General features: G+C 36.7%; 1 protein-coding gene across 2 annotated transcripts in view; it reads right to left on the reverse strand.

Moving 5' to 3' along the window:
- Positions 1–19,985, reverse strand: part of ncam2 (neural cell adhesion molecule 2) — a 403,925-nt gene that overhangs the window by 137,314 nt on the left and 246,626 nt on the right. For both annotated transcript variants that reach the window (XM_056465630.1, XM_056465629.1), the window contains exon 2: positions 9,009–9,083. In XM_056465630.1, coding sequence (XP_056321605.1) covers positions 9,009–9,083 — 75 coding nt within the window. The remainder of the gene's footprint in view (positions 1–9,008; positions 9,084–19,985) is intronic.

Genomic DNA, 19,985 nt, shown 5'->3' on the forward strand with positions numbered 1-19,985 from the left:
TACATTCAGGGGCATGCACTTATTTCTTAAATCACAGTCATTTTCTATTGTATGCACAATGGCAGCTTGAAAGAAGCAATATAAGCCCCCAGAGCGTACTTTTTGCCATTTATTCAGAATATACAGATTCCCTGCACAGTATACAGACAACTTTCCAGAAAATATGTGAAAATATTCTTTCCAATATCCTGATCCAATAGTCTGATTCCTCTACTGTGTGCTGTTTGGCTGCTTGATCCGTTTCCTGTATTCTGATATCTTTCCAGTAAAAGTAGATGTAATCGCTGCTTTGATATTTAATCATTATTCTGATAAAAAAGTTTCTTTATTGACATCATGTACTGTAGACAGAATAATATCCACAGAATATTTCCATTCCACAGAAGGCTCTTTGTTGTGTAACAGCGTGCTTCAGAGTTTATAATGTATCTTTACACTAAGGAATGTTTGTCCTTTTAAGAACTGTTTAATTAACGGTTCTTTGAGCAATAAAAAAATGCTCTTCAATGACATTAGAGGTTTTCACAGCAGACAGTCATAGAAGCTATAGTAGCAGAACTAATTCTAAGTCCGCAGCTAGCTCTCAGCAACTCTCGCATGGTCGCCGACTGAAGCTAAGCAGGGCTGTGCCTAGTCAGTAACTGGATGGGAGACCATCTGGGAAAGCTAGGTTGCTGCCGGAAGTGGTGTTAGTGAGGCCAGCAGGGGGCGCTCAACCTGTGTGGGTCCTAACACTCCAGTATAGTTAAGGGTACTATCTTTCAGATGAGACATTAAAAATCCCAGGACGTCTTTCAAAAAAAGAGTAGGAGTGTAACCCCAGCATCTTTTCCCACTGCCATCATGGCCTCCTAAACATCCCATATCATAATTGGCTTCATTACTCTCCTCTCCACCAATCAGCGGGTGTGTGGTGTGCAGTCTGGTGCAATATGACTGCCGTTGTGTCATCCAGGTGAATGCTGCACACTGGTGGTGGATGAGGAGATTCCTCCTAATGTGAAAAGTGCTTTGAGTGTCTAGAAAAGCGCTATTTAAATGTAAGGAATTAATTAATGAATTAATTAATTTATTTCAACAGGGTCCATTTCTTGGTTGCATTTGCACCATTAGGAACTGGCCAACATCGACAATGTGATCAATTATATTTGTATCGCCATTATTTCCCAAGAATGGAAAGGCTGATGATGGCTTTTTATTTGCATGTTGTTGTTTTTTATGTAACTAGTAAATACTATTTTTATATTCTGTAGGTTATGGACAGGGTCACAGAGAATCATTTTTTGCTGTTTCTGTGCATAATGATTTTGATAGTATCGTAATAAAAACTTAATATATAAAATAAAAAATAATGACTTTTTAACTTTTATTCAGTGTGCAAATCAAATTAGATCCACTTATTTGGTAAACAAAGCAAGACTCTCACATAAAATCTCTACTAAAAGACAGAAAATATTACATTACAAACTACATTACAAATAAATTGTATTAATTTTTTAAAATATTAGTCAATAAAATTACTGAAATTAATTTAAAACCTGAAGAAATATAAATTTACACAAGTTAATAAATAGACTCAATGATGGGTTAAAAATCAGCAGAAACCTGCGGATTTCTGTGCGCACAGATTCTGTGTTAGTCCCTTTATTAATCTGGGGTTGCCACAGCGGAATGAACCGCCAACTTATTCAGCAAATGTTTTACCAGTAGATGCCCTTCCAGCTGCAACCCATGACTGGGAAACACCCATACACTCTCATTCACACATATACACTACGGCCAATTTAGCCTACCCAATTCACCTGTACCGCATGTCTTTGGACTGTGGGGGAAACCAGAGCACTCGGAGGAAACCCACACGAACACGGAAAAACATGCAAACTCCACATAGAAATGCCAATTGACCCAGCTGAGGCTCGAACCAGTGACCTTCTTGTTGTGAGGCGACAGCGCTACCCACTGCACCACCGTGCCACATGTGGGCCTAGTTATGGATAAAATATAGCAATTCTAATAGTTTAATCAAGTTTGTTTTATTTTTTTAAATCATCAAGCGACCCCCACGTTGTCCATTGTTCTCTAAAACCAATTTTTGAAATTTCACATTTTCATGAATGTCCAAAAAATCATGCCAAAAGTTTCCAAATTCAGTTGAAATTGGTATCATGCAAATAGTATTTTACTGACAAATTAATGTACTATTTAATATGCTATTTTGAGTCAACATTCCTTAGTCAGATGATTTGAAACATTCCATGTTTGAGTCATTCTGCCTCATGCACACTTGTTTATAACATGTCCCTGCTTTGCTTGAAAATATTGCATAGTCTTTTCACACAGGATGTTCCCATCCAGAGGGAAACAAATGGACACGTTCCACTGCCATTCCATTTGGTGCCGCTACTGGTGCAGAACTTTGCCTTTAAGCATATCTCTTAAGCCTCTGGTAGTGGCAAACACTCTCTCTTTGTCTCTCAACACACAGACATGCACACACAATGCGATAAACAAAAGCCGTCATGTGCTTTGCCCTGCAGAGAACGGCTGGCCGGACCCACATTTGGTACCAAGGTGCTTGGCGCAGTAAATCCTGCTTTTCTGGAAGGTCATAAAAAGCATCAGCATGGTGCAGCACTTCTCCGCTCAAAGCATCAATCAGCTGCACAACGGGGGCCTTTCGGCTGCGCTATGGGGGAGCGTGAGACTGCGGCTCCAGGCAGACGGGCAGACCTGAGGACGCAAGCGGGCCCGTGATGCAGCTCTGCCAGGGGAGAGATGCTGAGAGCGGGTAGGGGGTTATCAGTGAAGGAGCAGAGGCTGATCTGAGAGACACAATGGGTTCAAGGAGAGGACAAGGAGGCGTAATCTCAATCAGCTCTGTGGATGTTGGACCACAGAGGAGTTAGGATGGGATATTAGGGGTTTGAGGGATCAGGACATCGCTGGTCATTAAAACAATTATCCTTTTTTATTTTTAGTTTCAGTTGTCTTCACATGTTAATTAAGACTTATGGTAAGGCGTAGTGGTTAAAAAAATGGGATGGCAGCCAAAAGGTTTGAGCTTTTGGATCAGTGAGCTATCAACACTGTGCCCTTGAATAAGACTCTTAACTCACTTTCACCACTATTGAGAATACTGTCAGTCACGTTAAGGGATGTGTGAAGTTGGAAAAAAGTTGACTCAAATTTTTTGTTATATAAAAACCCCCAGGAAATTTCTGACTGAAAGACTAAATCTTTCTAGATCAAGTTCAACTACATGAAAATAAACGTTGAAGAATTCAAATGATGATTAAACTTTGTTTGATGTTTTATATTTTGTGATATGAAAAAAAGGTACAGGAAACTTCATTAAACTTGATATTTTGAAAGACTGAATGTTTCTAGAACCATTAGGACGATCAAGTCAAACTGTTTGTATAATAAAAATAATTATATTTTATTGAATGACTTAAATGATGATTAAAAATGCAGATGTTTGCTTGTCATTCTCTGTCTGAACCGAGTCTGTGAACGCACCAATGACTTAATCCTGTCAGTGCAAACAGGGTGCACAGAGGTATGCAAATACATATTTTGACAGGCAGGTAGGACAGCTTATTGTAATGTTCAAACTGAAAGTTTTGATTGGACTAACTTTTCTTGGCCCTACACCTTCCACAGAATATTAAAGTACATATAAATACAGCGGAACCACTTTATTTAAAGATTGCTATCTGGATATGAAAAGACATTCAACCATAGCAAAAAAGGTTTCTGAAGACATCCTACACTGAAAAAAATTATGTTTCAAGAGTTCCCACTTAGATATGCTTGGCGTTAAAAGCAGGTTTGGCATGCTCTCCCGGGAGAGAACCCTGAGCTTGGAGATATTTGAGCCCAGGGCTCCCGCCCAGTCAATAAGCATATCAGGAGATCCGAGATCAGGTAGGCCTCGAGAGCTCCCCTTTTAGAAAAGGGAGGAAAAGGAGGAGATGGGGTGGAAGGGGGGATTCTTCCAAACGAAGATAGAGCAGTAGGAAGAAAATGATCCATTTATAGTAAACTAGGATCACTCTGATTGGATTACTACTGATTACAGATGAGCGGCCAGTCATGCTCAATCATATCACGTGCTCCTCACGAAATTAGTTTATGAAACTTATTTAAAATGACACAGTTCTTGAGGATTGTTTTAGGACAATTTTATCATTTTGTGTTCAATCCACTTAAATTTGTAAAAACCAGTAAATCAACTTAACACTGGAATCACCAGACATCTTTTACTACTAGAATTACCATAGTGGTCATTTATATAAGACATCATATTGTTGCATCATTTTTACATTCATACAAGCTTCTATTGAGATATTAAAATTAAGATTTAAATGTCTGTCATTATTATTTAAATTAGTCATCAGTCTAAAAATATGATGCTTTTGGTAATGCAGCCTATACATGTAAAGTTCACTATTAACATAAACTAGCCGCGAATGTTTGTGCCTCACTTTTATTTTCACTTTCACAAGCAGGGGAGAATGCTTTTTTTGTGGCACTAAGTATGCTGTTTTGAAAGATATATCTGAAGTTATGTTTTTGTTAGCAGGAAGTTGCTAGGCAACAGAGGTACATATGTTTAAAGTCACAGAGAAAGTAGCAAACACTGAAATGCATACTCATTTTGACAGCTACGGTGGTTCTAGGTAAAAACAATCAGAACTTTTTTATGTTCTGTAATTCAATAAAATAACAATGTTAAAAAGTCAGGAAAGTGTCCATATGTGTGTTTGATTTCCTTTTACAGGCTGACTAGCAATTGTTTACCAATCCTGTTGAATAACCGTGAAAAGTAGACAGATAACATTAATTTATCCATATAAACTTATGAAGTGTATTCTATCTTTCTTAAGCACATGCGTTTGTTCTGCATGCGCTTCAGCATGTGCTTTTCATGGAGAAGTGTGCACTCGCATAGTTTAAAAATCAAAGTTTTTTCGTTACAGCCTGAATCACTAATCAATTTATCTTGATCTAAATATTGAATAATTGCATAAAGATATGTATTTTCAGTTTTAATTACAGTTCTGTACAATTCTGAGATAAGAAAATTATGTGTTATAAATAATTTATTACCATTTTTTGTTTATTAATTTTTTTTACTGTCCCTGAAAAAAAAATTATTTTTATATACTTTGTTGAAGTCATTATTTGCTGCATGTAAGGTAACGGAATGAATCAGGCTGTTCAGTTTATGCTGCTGCTACAGACATGTTAATGTGATTTAAAAATAAAATATATGATAATTACACTTAAAACTTAGCTCTATTCCTGTATCTGAATCTTATGTCGGTGCAATCTCTGAGTGAGTGACGAGTGTTTGTTAGCCTCAGTGCCGCGCATTCAGTACAGAACAAGTGATTAAACTGACAAACACTGTTACGCTATTTATGAGGTAGTTCATAATATTGTGGCTTTTCTCCTTTATTACCAACAAGTGGATTTATTGCTGCCATATCTGCAGCACAACACATAGATAATTATCCATTTTGTGAGAGAATTTAAAAGCATTGAAATATATTTTTCCTCCCACTGGCCAGCTGGGCAGCGTATAGATAGATTTTGGTAGCCTGACTAAAATATGACCGGATTTTGCGAGCCCAGTTCACCTAACCCTACCTTTCACAGTGACGTCACTAGCTCCATTGAGTGCATAGTGTATGACATTGCATCACTGAGAGATGCAGTCTCAGCTTGCATCATAAAGGCTGCATCCAGATTCTATTGAATTAGGCATTTTTTTACAGTGTGTTGTACCTTTAAGTGCAATGAACTTTTAAAATATTAGAGTGAATTGAACTCATTTAACTTAATTTAACTTCACTATTCGGTTTTAGAGTGTGGTTTGCCTCAGCTACCTGACCTGCAGGTCTGAAGGGCATGCATTTGCCCTCCTCACCACCAATTTCTCAGCAGGTGTGCAAATGAGCTGCCGCAGTCTGGCAGGCGTCCAGCAGGGGTCAGCATGCATCACCCTGTTTAAAGCCTGCTGTCAGGTCGAGCCTGGAGCTCAACGCAGCAAAGCCCTGCAACCCGACTACAGCGGCTCAACCATGTGGAAAAGAAAAACAACAGCCAACTTCACCGCAAAACCTGCCCGACATAATCTACCCCCGCGCACATGGATATCCATACTCATTTCTGCAGCTCGCTGTCCAAGCTCAACCTTGCCTGCAGTGTGCAAGGAGAGACAGGCTTATAGGTGCTGTGCCAGACAACACTTGACTGGTTTTGAATGATAAGTAACTTTGAGTAAGGGAATGCTGATGATTTAGTGGTTAGACTACAAACAAAGCTGGTGATTTGTAGGAGGGGGTCAGATGTTTTATTGCAAGGACATCTGAACGAGACAATCTCATCTGTAAAGGATGTATTTAGATTTATTTAGGCTATATGTGTAAACAAAATTATATTATAAATAAATAAATATCTGTTCTGTTAGATTAGATTTTTGGCGGTTCATTCCGCTGTGGCGACCCAGACTAATAAAGGGACTAAGCCGAAAAGAAAATGAATGAATGAATGAATGATTAGATTTTTATCTCTTTATGTCTCTTGTTTAATGCAAGTCTCTTAAGCTTAAAGAAAAGATTTTAAAAATTAATACAAAAACGCTTTTTTCAAGCTTATTTGATGAACAGAAAGTCTAAAAATAACTTTTAATTAAACTAAAATATAAGCCTTAAATAAATAAATAAATAAATAAAATATTATATTACACACATTATAATACATGCCCAAACACATGCACACGCAGACACACACTAACATCAGGTAATGAAGTAAGTCAAATGAAATAACACGTTGTAAAAAATATCTGTTAATTGAGAGTATTTTAAGATTCATAAGTGTTTTCTGTTTATTTACAGTTGTGAATTGCATTATGGGACCTTGACCTCTGTCAAATTTTGATGTTGACAATTCAACTCTACAGAGAGAAATAATTCAAATAGAAAAGAAGATAAGAAATAAGTAAAATAACAGAAAATGTACTGGCAGTTTATTACAGAGCTTTTGTACCATAATTTACAACACCAACCCAGACAATACATCACATTAAAATATAAAAAATTATAATAAAAGTAACTTTTTCAAACTTTTCAACCTTATGGGCTTTATTTTAGTGATCTAGGCGCAAAGTCTAAAGTGCATGTCGCAAAAGCATTAAAGGCATGTCCAGAACCATTTTTGCTATTTTAAAGAATATGCTTTGCGCCCTGGCGCAAGGTCTAACGGGGTTGTGCTTATTCTCTTAATGAGTTATGGGCGTGATTTGAACATAATGTGCATTAAACCAATCAGAGTCTCATTCAATTCACCTTAATGTCTCATCTCCCATTCCCTTTAAGAGTCAGTTGCGTCCCACCATGGTGCATTTGCTATTTACATGGCGGACTTTGTAAGTGGAAAAACTGAACGCTTCACTAGCTAGAAAACAGTTAAACAGACCATCTGCAGCGCGAGGACAAAGAATGAGCCTCATCCATTCAACTTCTTTACTTTCCTTTTACTCTTTTCTATACTCCTTTAATTTCGTGGATAAGGAAACGGTGTTGTATGCACTCCACTGAAGACCTCCATTAGCCTACAAATTTAATTTCGTTTGTTAAGCACAAAGATTTGCTTCAAAACTATTTCTAAATTAAATTTCTAAATTCAACAAAGTGTGGTCAAAGAACTGAGTTAAATTCAAACACACGTCCTATTCTTATGCCATATATGGTGATGGTCTTTAAAACCCGACAGGTGGACAAATCTAAACTTGTTTTTATTAAAACAAATATAAATATGCATATAATAAATACTACTACTAAAAATAACATTATACAAATGCAAATTGCCATGAATGAACTGAAAAAGCAGACATGAAGAAGGCATGGAGTTAATGGTTTTTATATTTATGTAGAAAATCTAATTTTTTGTAACATTTTAATATTTAGTTTTTCCATATGTAAAGAATTTTGTGTGTTGCTGTACTTTCTGTATGTATTAAGCAATGTGTAAGCATTTGGATTATATAGGTGCACATCTAACATGCTTTTTGTGCTGGAATTTAGACTAGCTTTCAGTAGGTCAGTGGCGCAGATGGATTTGCAATTTACACACGTGGTGCAAAACGTGAAAATTAGGGTTGCACTGATCTGAAAATAGCAACAAAACATGCCAAACACCTTATTGCACTGGGTGTACAGTATGATAGGGCCCCAAATGTTTTTGAAAGAAAGATCATGGTCACATAATGCAATTCAAATGCATAAATAAAGAGTGAACAAAAATAAAAACATGATCTATAAAATACAAAAAAACTGCTAATTTAGGGATATTTTTACAGTGCAGTCCATTATAAATATATATATATGAATTTACTGTATAATTCTTTGTTAATGATATTTAATTAAATAATTATGATCATTGTTTTTCTATACTTGTTTGCAGTTGTTTAAAAAACTTTTGATTTTAAAACTATTAATATTAAAACAGACATTTAATTTTATTCATTTCATTTACAGTAGACTAAAGCTGTTCATATAACAATAAAATAATTAATGCGATTATTGATTCTGACCAGGGTAACTGCAGACCAGTCTATGGAAATCGGAATGAAATAATGGAATCATATTAAACTCAATAACTGCGATAAACGTAATAAAATAAACATAACTGATCAATATTTTAGGCTAGCGTGGTAAAGCCATTAAAAACACATCTGGAAGAATTTCCTCCAGGCAACCCTGACGATCCCTAGACGCCAATCTGAAAAACAATCGATATTAAAAAAACAGCTGCCAGTCAAAGAAAAAAAAATATTCAAACATGCACACACACGCACTGTCCAGGTCATAAAGAAAGCCTTTAGTCTTCGCATTCAATACTGCTTACGACAGTTCAACCTAAATAAATGACTCCTCGACTCAGCACTACTTAAATTGTGTGCGTTCATGCATCTCTCTCATATTCATCAGAGAACTGACCTGTGCATGTGAAAAACTTGGACTCCCCGACACTCAGCTCCACCTTTTTCAGCGAGATTGACACCTGGAGGGCACCTGGAAAACAAAGGAAACAGAAACAGGCAAAGATGAGAGAGAGCTGGCAATCAGAAATTCAGCACACGAACTGCAGGTACAACAAGAGTGCTTCACATGTTCCTGCCACAGAAATCACACCAAACCACAGGCGGCACAAAAAACTGTCTTTGCAAGCGGGAGAGATGAGAGGGTACAGGGAGACTTCTATAAGCCCCCTCCCAATCACTTCAATCAGGCTATAGCCAGACTGGAACATCCAGCACCTGGTAGAAAAAAAACGGAGGAAGAGAAAAGGACACAAGACAGACAAAGCTTTGATCTGGCTTTTCTTTTCTTTTCATATTTCTTTTTTTTAATACATACGTGGACTGTTCTTGTGTTGCATTTCACTCTCAGAGAGGAATCCACTAAGAATGAACTGCACCCAGTGGTAATGTAGTTTATTTGTATGCTTCCCCTGTGGTGCTTTTGTATGTGGTTCACTAATCTAATAGTGTGGAATAGGAATTCTTGTAGAATTTGCAAACTATTGCTCTTATCAACATAATGAAAGTGAATGGTGAAGAGTAACTGCATTTATTTGTAACTGTCATGTCGACACATTATTTGTAATCGCATTGCCCTTTTTGTGGATCAACAATATATTGTATAAAAAGCCCATTTTAGTAACTCTATCCTATTTAAATTTGTACATGGAGTTATTGCAGAAAATACTGGTCAAACAATAAAAAAGTAAAAAAAAAAGCTAAGAAATTTACGTTTACAAATTAATAAAAACATTCTGTCTGTTTCTCGAATCTGATTGGCTGACAGCCGTGTGATATTCTGCAATAACAGCACTTGTACAACCTCTTCACCCTTCTGTATACTCTGCCCATAGAGTGACAGCAGATCAATAAACTCACTACAGTTTGACAAATATTGCAGCTGTTAGACAACATAATGTACTTTTGAGGCCTTTTTAGGCGAGAATGTAGTTGTTTAGATTGCAACTATGCAGTTTATTTATAAGGATAGTGCCTATTTTAAATACTTATATTTTCGGAGATCCAGCGCATAGCATCCATGAGCCTGCCATAATGAACTAAGTAAAGACGATTGATGTTCCGCCACAAGATGGCAACAGAGACTGCATAATAAGCCCTTAGAGGAGAAAAACAAAGCGTGATTTCAAACTACAGTTCATCAAATCATTATAAAACAGGTATGTGATTTTCTAAGTTGATCTCTCTCTAGTATGTTGTAGTGCTGTATTCATACCATGGTCTGGTAGTGTTTCTGGTAGTATTGGCTTTGCTTTGCCTTTTTTGGGGTTAATCATTGTGATCTACCGATTGCAACAGAGAAATACTGGGAAATCTCTGTAGACTGATGGCATTTCATGGCGTTCAGCCTTATAATCTTAAAATGACAGCAAAATCACCTGTTTTGTCATCATTTTAGACATTGTGCAGGAGAATCATTCAAATACTAGCTCTAAAGTGATGTTAGTAAATGAGCAACGACTTTTGCTGTTCTGACGTCAGCTGCAGATGTGAATAAATGGCGGAAATAAGTAGTTCCTCATGCAAAAGGGTTTTGAGACTCTCTGTGTTTGATTTCCTTTTTTATATACACAATTATACCGTCAAACTGTTGTAATGTAATATCACACTTACAGTATAGCAGTGCAATATGGCTGTATATCGTCACTGGTGAGACACTAAAGCACTTGGCCTGTGGCCTCGTGCCAACGCACACCTCTCACTAGTGCACTGCAACTCATGTGATATTGCTCATATGAAGAGTTCAGATGCAAAAAAAGCCTAAAAAGTGCTACTTAAAATTTTTTGTCTAAAATTAGCATCTTTTTCAGCCTCCTTTGTTTATGTTCCTTTATTTCACTATAAAGGCGATAAAAAACTACTCTTTGCCAGAAACATCAAATTACTGAACCTACTGTATATACAAGAGTTTGAGAAAAAAAATTTCATTTTAGAAGAAAATTTTAGATGGCACTTGGAGGTTTTTGCAGATGAACTCTTCATATATACAGTATATATCTCATTGCAGAATCTAATTGTAGAAAAATATATGGTAAAAATACACTGTCAATGTTGAGTTATTGATTTAGCAGTTATTATTATTATTATTATGTTGAGTTATTTGATTAAGGTATAATAATATTAATAATAATTTGCATTAATAATGTTTTTTCCACTTTTTATTTGTTTACACTTTAAGCTGCCTATTTTTGGTTTGCAATATTTTATTCTAATTAAATTCCTACATAATAAATATGCTTTGAATGATTAAGTAAATCAAAAAGTAAATATAATATTAATAACAATAATAATAACAATAATAATAATAATAATAATAATAATAATAATAATAATAATAATAATAATAATAATAATAATACTTATTATTATTCATTCATTATTATTCAAAGGCTTAGTCCCTTTATTAATCTGGGGTCGCCACAGCGAATGATGAACCCCCAATGAACCCCCCAACTTATCCAGCATATGTTTTACGCAGCAGATGACCTTCCAGCTGCAACCCATCACTGAAAAACTTATTATTATTATTATTATTATTATTATTATTATTATTATTATATTTTTAACCATTGATAGTTAAGAATGTAATTTATGAGTAATACTCAATAAACAATAATGATTTTTTGAGAATAACACTTTATCACACTCATAATCCATAATTAATCTTTTTTTTTTTCTTTCGTAAAAAAAAGGATCATCAAAATCACCAAAAAATAACATCACTTCATACATGCTTGTCTTAAAAATACCTTTTCTGCTACTCTGCAGAATCTGTAATTCATTTGAAGCCCATGCCTTTCAGAATAAAATGCCATTTGTGGCTTCCCTAGCAACCACAGCTGTCCCTTACTCATTTTTACTTTATGGAAAAAGCAGCACGACAACACTAAACTACTCCTTTTTTTGTTTCATGCAAAAAAGGATTTGAGACGACACAAGGGTGAGTTTTTCTTTTTAAACCTGCTCAGAATCAGATGAAATCACCATTTTCTTCTACCCACAGAGTCATTCACATGGAGCAGACGGTAGGAAATCCAGATTCCTCGTTAAAAGTGGACAGTAAATTTGTGCCTCTATTAAAAAAAGGTGAGTCCAGCAGACTGCATGAATGAGAAAGCTGGAGCCCAATGTGCATTAATGTGCAAGAAAGAGGACAAATTCAGTCTCCAAGTACCCAATGAAGGTCCCTTGCCATAGTTCAATGTGCAGTCAAAAAATTGTGCATATACTTTTGAACATTTTCTCCTCTCACACCTATCGACCTTATTCTGAGATGCAGAAGTGTGCTCGTTTTTGCAATTGTTCTAGAACTTCCGATTTAGTTGCCTAAAGGAAAAATGACAAGAAATAACAAATGGCAGAAAATGGTCAAACTACTTGCTCTACAAATACGTGTGTTCATGACTATACATAAAAAGTAGATTAATATAATAAGAAAATTTCAGCTTGCAACATCAAGCAGTATAACAAGCTGTTTATAATCTCTAAAAAGCTATGGAAAAGCCAAAAGGCAAAAAGATTCTAATGGATGCATCCATTCGTAATGTGAGACTAAAGGCTGATTTATACTTCTGCGTCAAGCGCACGCGTATGCTACGGCACGGCCTACCCATGGACACATAGCCCTCGCCGTGGCCGTCGGCGTCGGCGTCGCTGATGCACACCTCTAAAAAAATTTAACTACATGTCACAATGACGCATAGAGCAACCTCTGTGATTGGTCGGCTTGGTAGCGCTGACGAGTGTGGGCGGGACCGAGAGCTGCGCTAGCTCAATAGAGCGAGTGTTTAGAAGTGTGGAGTCCTGTGAACGAGCTCCAGATGGAAAGTTTTCTTTTGTGTTTACCTTATGATTAAAGTTGTTGCACGACCGCCGGTTCATGCCTCAAAATGAGCACGTTTGAGCCACTTTTACATTAAGGAAGCGTTCAGAAAAAACAAAACACCAGCAAAGAAACTCGACACAGACGAACATAAACACGTCACGCCAACTAGTGTTTTGGAAGCGTTATTGCAGAGCAATAGAAACAGCGTGCAGAAGTATGAATGCACAGCTACGCACGTTGCATGCGTTGTGGGTCACGCTGATCAATTGACGCAGAAGTATAAACCAGGCTTAAGGGTACACTCACACTACAGTATCCAAACCGTGCCCAGGAGCATTTCGTTTGAGAAGTGTGAGTGCTCCGAATCAGGCCCAGGCATGGTTCAGTTGGCCGGCCCTAAGGTGTGCCAAAGCACGGTTCGGTTGGGCTTTGGCGCGATACGCTTCTAGATACGAAGACACTTTTAAAGGACTGTTTCATATGAATTTAATAATCATTCGTTCTTGAACGCAAACTGTCGTAGATTATTATAGACGCAAATCCCTCACTGCACATCAGCTGCACCTTCAGCAAACTATTAATATCTGCAGCACAATGATTTTTGAGATAATTTATGAGCGTCAAAATTTGTGTATCTGTTCGGCAAAATATTTGACTGCATGTCACTGCATATCAAATGACTTAAAATAATACAAAACGATATAACTAAAGTGATGTCCACTGTGCTAAGTGAGAGCGCTTCTCTTCTGTTAAACTGTCGCATCATCGATGACGTAAGCATGCTCCAGCTCGAAAGGTAAAGATGTGAGTGCAGGCCGTTCAGGGGAGAAGCGAGGGGGGACAATCGCGCTTCGGCACGGTTCAAGGCAACTGTACCTAATGTGAGTATGCCCTAAGGTCAATAGAGGGCACATACTCAAAAAAATAAATACATTTCACAACGAAATAAATATAAAACGCACAAATGAATACAAATGAAAATAAATAGTAAACATGTCTCCAACACTGTGGATTCTGAAGTTCCAGACACTTATTTTTTAATTCTGCAGTAGGGATTCTTGTAGCACTCGCTGTATCAATTCCAAGTGAGACAGTCTCAAATGCAAAATAACATGTTGAAAGAATGTTCATGTGACTTCTACATACGCCATCTGACGCCATGATAAAAAACATTTTCATTGCAGCTTTGTGAAATATTCCTTTTTTGAACTCCCTGGAAATCCACCTCATGTGAGTGCAACAGCTTTTAATTTTATTTGTTTACAATACAGGCATTTTTTTGCGAAATTAACAGAATTTTTTAATTCACAACTTTAATTTGTGAAATAAGGGGTGTCATGGTAGTGCAGTGGTTAGCATGATTGCCTCACAGAAAGAAGGCTGGGTCAGTTGTCATTTCTGTGTGGAGTTTGCATGTTCTCCACGTGGGTTTCCTCCGGGTGCTTCGGTTTTCCCCACAGTCCAAAGACATGCGCTCTAGGTGAATTGAATAAGCTAAACTGGCCGTAGTGTATGTGTGTGAATGAGTTTGTATGCATGTTTCCCAGGGTTGAGTTGCAGCTAGAAGGGCATCCACTGTATTAAACACATGCTGGATAAGTTGGCGGTTCATTCCGCTGTGGTGACCCCTAGTAAATAAAGGGACTAAGCCGAAAAGAAAAGGAATGAATGAATTAATTTGTGCAATTTGAAGCAAAATGTTGACAGCTAGCTCTCTGCAACTCTCACATGGTAGCCCACTGAAGCTAAGCAGGGCTGCACCCGGTCAGTACCGAGAAGGGAGACCACATGGGAAAGCTAGGTTGCTGCTGGAAGTGGTGTTAGTGAGGCCAGCATGGGGTGCTCAATCTGCGGTCTGTGTGGGTCCTAATGCCCCAGTATAGTAAAGGGGACTCTATACTGCTCAGTGAGCGTCGTCTTTCGGCCGAGACGTTAAACCGAGGTCCTGACTCTCTGTGGTTGTTAAAAATCCCAGGATATCCTTTGAAAAAAAAGGGTAGGGGTTTAACCCCTGGTCAAATTTGCTCACTGGCCTCTGTCCATCATGGCCTCCTAACCATCCCTATATGATAATTGGCTTCATCACTCTGTCTCTGCTCCACCAATCAGCTGGTGAGTGGTGTACGGTCTGGCACAATATAGCTGCCGTCATGTCATGCAGGTGAATGCTGCACACTGGTGGTGGATGAGGAGATTCCTCCAATGTGTAAAGCGCTTTGAATGTCTAGAAAAGCGCTATATAAAATGCAAGGAAATATTTATTATTATTATTATTAGAAACATGTGTCTACTGTATATAAACAATTTTGTGCACGACTGTACAGTATATATGCAACATGTTTTAAAAGTGTGTGTATAAGGCCAATTCATTTTTTTGCTGGATAAAACTGCTGCGAAGTGATGAAGGTTGAATACAGCGTACACCTTACAGAAAATAGATTCCTTGATATTTTGCAAAGTCTATTTTTCAAAAACAATGCCTACATAAAGAGTTTAGATGCAAAAGTGTCATCTGAAATTTTCATTTTCATCTAAAATTAGCATTTTTCTCAGGCTGTTGTGTGTAGTTTCAGTAATTTTACTCTTATTGCAAAGAATATAAACATAGGAGGCAGAGAAAAGCACAGATCGCACTTAGAGTTTTTTGCATTTGAACTCTTCATATTTTAGTAATATATCAATAAACATGTAAAAATATTGATCACATCTTCTCTGTTTCTATTTCCAGAAATATGCCACCATTTATGAAATTTAAAGGGGGACAGAGGGGATCACAATCTCGTGTATGGTTTATGGAGCTATTCACAAAATTTGAATGGGGGCTGAGTAGAAATAAAAAGCTCATCTAAAAATGGCCTAGTGACTCCCATGCTTCCTAGAATGACCAATTCAAGTTCTTTTTTATGATTTAGTTTCATGTCGGCATGCAAGAGTCAAGAGCAAACCGGACACACGTACACACCGGCGAGCACACAGCGAAACACACACTGACGGAGCTCATGGGGGAAGCACAGGCATCTGGCGTAATGATTAATTACAGCACGGTGGGGCTGGAGCTAGTCATCTGGATGGAGACAAGTCTGAATGTATGAGAGCCGCTGCCCACAGCAACAGGAATATAATTACTCCCAAAGACTACTGTGGAAAAAAAACAAGCCTTCTCATTAACTTTTTTCACTTATCGGACTGTTCAAACAATATTATATATTTGATGTCGCAAGCTAATAAATGGAATGACACTTAATGTTGTGTAAAAATGATTTGAAGGTGTTATTACAGCGAGTGCTTTACCAGCTGTAATCAAAGCGCTCGTATTCTACATTCATGGATGATTGTGTAGAGAGGATGTTTGCTGCTGTATTTCAGGAGACTTGCAATTCTGGAACACATTTCCAGGCATTTGATTTCATCCTGAAGCAAAAAAAAATTCACCTCAAGAATCAAGAATTTCACTGTGGCAAAATACATAATGCATGACTATAAACATTGATCTTGCAAATTTTGCACACAGCCGTGTAGCATTGATAGAAAAGTACAAACAAGCCCTAAAAAGACAAACCAGCCTATAAATGGCAGCTGTAAATGTTCTTTTGATAGAGAGTAAATGGCTTTATCTGCAGGTGCTGTTGCTGAATAGATATTTAAAGCATACCTGCACGCAATAACCTCTAAAAGTTTAGCTTTAGTAATATTTCCTTTATTTCTTTTAACAAATACTTTTATTCTGAAAAAAAAAATAAAGACTTCTAATTCTAAATAAAAATCTATTAAATTATGTTGTTGTAACGCATGAAACTCTTGGAATATTTAATCAATTCCATGCATGTTCAATAAAAAAGATCAGGAGAGGGTTTTCTTCAATGTCAAAAATATTTGTAATTTATTGGATACAAATTAATAATTCAATGAACAGAACTCTGGTATCCCGCAAGAATTACATAATTACATTCAGGAGGTACGCAACAATTTACATTTCTAACTTTTATACACAGCTGATATTAACAGGTGGAGTTTAGTGAAATTCGCCACTTCAGGACTGAAGCTGCGGTCACACTTGACTTTCCTTCCCATAGACTTCCATTCATACGCATGCGAATGCGTCAGACCGGAAACGCGGGGTCATGCGTCAAGTTTCGCATTTTGCTGCTGTGCAAAGTTCAAGCTTGGTGAACTCTGACCTGCGAAATCGCATCACTTGACTGCGTGAGACCAATCGAGGATCAAAAACACGACCTCCCTGGACAGAAATTTAAAACATGGAGCAATCGCTCGCTTTTTTAAATGTCTAATCATCTTGTTTAATCCCGCCCCTTTTCGCAGCGCCGTACGACAGAATTTCGCACACACAAAGCCCAGTGTGACCGCAGCTTCATTCTTCAGTCCTCTGTTGGCCGCACCCATACACACGTCCTCTTTTTCTACTAATTCTCTGCACAACGTTAAAAGCATAAGACTTCTCAACTGCACAGATTCTGTGTTCAGTTTCAACCCATCTCTGCTCACAGGAAGTTCAGCTGCAGCGTTTAAGTTAATTTTAGACATTCAGGCCTTTGCATTTCTATCAGCTTCATCTACTTATGCAAAAATGCTTCATTAGTATGCAAGGCATATCACACTCAAAAGAAGAAGTTTGGTTAATATATCATCTTAAGCAATATCAATACAGTAATATATTCCTTTTTCCAACAAACCTATTAATGAAAAATTAGGATAAAACAGTAGGAGCTAGCTTAAATTATTTATTGTTGTTTTATTTCGTATTTATTTTAGAATACAAATTTTTGATAACTGAAATAATTATGATTTAACTTTACCAGGAATAAATACATTTTGTATTTTAATATAAACATTTTCCACAAAATTACAGTTTACCTTTACTGCTCTGCAAAAAATTATATGATCACTGAGTCATGACAACATATGTTTTTAGTTCATTGTAACTTATTAAAAAAGTTAATCATGTTCTAACTTAATATTATAAGTTACGCAAGCTGATGTATAATAACATTTGTTATATTTGTGCTGTTCAGACGAAGTATGAGAGCACACCGAAACACATGCAACTAAGATTATTCAATGAACGCTGCTCATTTATTATCATCACTTTGTCTCCTGCATATGCTCTTCTCTGGCTTCCTTCCACAGTCAAACCCTATATTGATAGTAGACTGTTATTTCAATTGAAAACTGGTTAACAGGTGTGGGTATTGGAAACTCTGCTGACTTGTTATCCAGATACCTGGAGAAACTGACATTTCCTGACAAGATCTGACGTCTGGGGCTGGATCTTATTTTTCCGGCGTGGAAGATGTGATCTAACACTACCCTTTTTAATAAACAACATGGGTCAAAATGTCCCGTATTCATGATGCTATTTCAATCATTGCTGAGTGATTATTTGCTGAACCTTTAAAGAAGTGTGTTTTATCTTTTAATATTCCAGCTTAATATCTTGTTTTTGATTTCTACAATCTTATTTTACAGAATATATACAAACACCCCCACAGAGCTCGGAGCAGCATTTAGATGAAAATGTAAATATGTGCTTCACATTTTCCTCTAAATAACATAATAAATACACTATAAATGACAGCGGTAAGAAAACAGCAGTGAATATCATGCTCTACCACTCTGGAGAGAAGACCCTTTAAGGTGTGGATATTAGATAGGGTAGAACACGTCTATAGTACAGAATGTTTAGAGCACACTTGAGATGAAGGGAGCAAAGAACGCCAACATAATGTCAACATTATCTTTACCTGGGAGGTCACCATGACAACAATATGCAGTAATAACCAAAATATCTTGTTGTTATTTCTGTTAATTATCATTAAAACCAAATATACAGTGCATTTTATAATTAAGATTTTAATTAAGAAAATATACGGTATGCGTGTGTACTTTTTAAACTTGATCTCTTTTTTGAACCCTGCATGTAAAATTACATTTACATAGTTAAGTGATCTATTATTAAATACATTTATTATTTGTCAAAGTTATTTAAATTTACATGAGATGCAAAATAAAAAGGTTAACTTGAAGGTTATAAAGGTAAAATGAGAGTTAACTTGAACTTGAATTCACCTTGGGTCAGATTACAAACTTTTTCTTCTGAAAGATGTTTACTAATGGACTTCTGGGATATTCGCTTTCATTTTAAACGCTCCAACAAATGGCATCTCCTTCCTAAAGTGCCCTTCAAGGGTTTAAATAGGCCGCTTGGAATCCACCCAAAAACGACCTCAAAATCTAAAAATGACAAACACACTGCAGGTCATAACAACATTGAAAGATCAGTTAAGATGGAGGTGCAGCTGATCATATCTGGGCTTAATCGGAGCAGCATAATTTGTCAAGTGCTTGTTATTTTGACACCAACAGGATGGAGACGCATAAGGAGTCATAATGACATACTGCAGGGTTAATCAAGAACATGACTGTGTATTAGTTCATAGGGTTTTAATCTTTTAGATGTCATTAAACCCCCAAATATGACCACCCTTGTGTAAGGGGCACCCAAAAATGCACAAGGCATCTGTTTAGTTTCTTGTATGCAGACTACTGATTAATACTAATGTATGACTAATTTATTATTTACAAAACATTTAGTTTTTACTCGCTTGTTTACTCACTATAGTACATTTTTTATTTATTTATTTACACATTTACTTATTATTAATAAACTTTTTATTAGTAGTTTTAAACAAATCAAATGTATGTTTATTGGTTTGTTTTGCCCAAAACCAGACTCATTAATATACGTTTTCAGACTAGTTTTGTGATACTGTGATACTGAAAAACGTACAAAAATATGTTTGACTGCAGTTTCCAGGTAAAATGAACGCTACAAGCAGTGTGACGGCAGCATTTACTCTTTTTAGCATTTGTTCTTTGCACAACACCAAATAAAGCCACTTAACAAAAAACAATGTAAAAATCTAAAATGTAAAAAAGGTAAAACTACATAGTCACAGTATACTTTTTCTAACGTTTGGCTTTGAAAACACTATTGTTTGGCTTAAGAGATGGATTTAGTTCAGTTGCTCCCTA

The sequence above is a fragment of the Danio aesculapii genome, chromosome 9 (assembly GCF_903798145.1).
Source record: "Danio aesculapii chromosome 9, fDanAes4.1, whole genome shotgun sequence".
Lineage (NCBI taxonomy): Eukaryota > Metazoa > Chordata > Actinopteri > Cypriniformes > Danionidae > Danio > Danio aesculapii.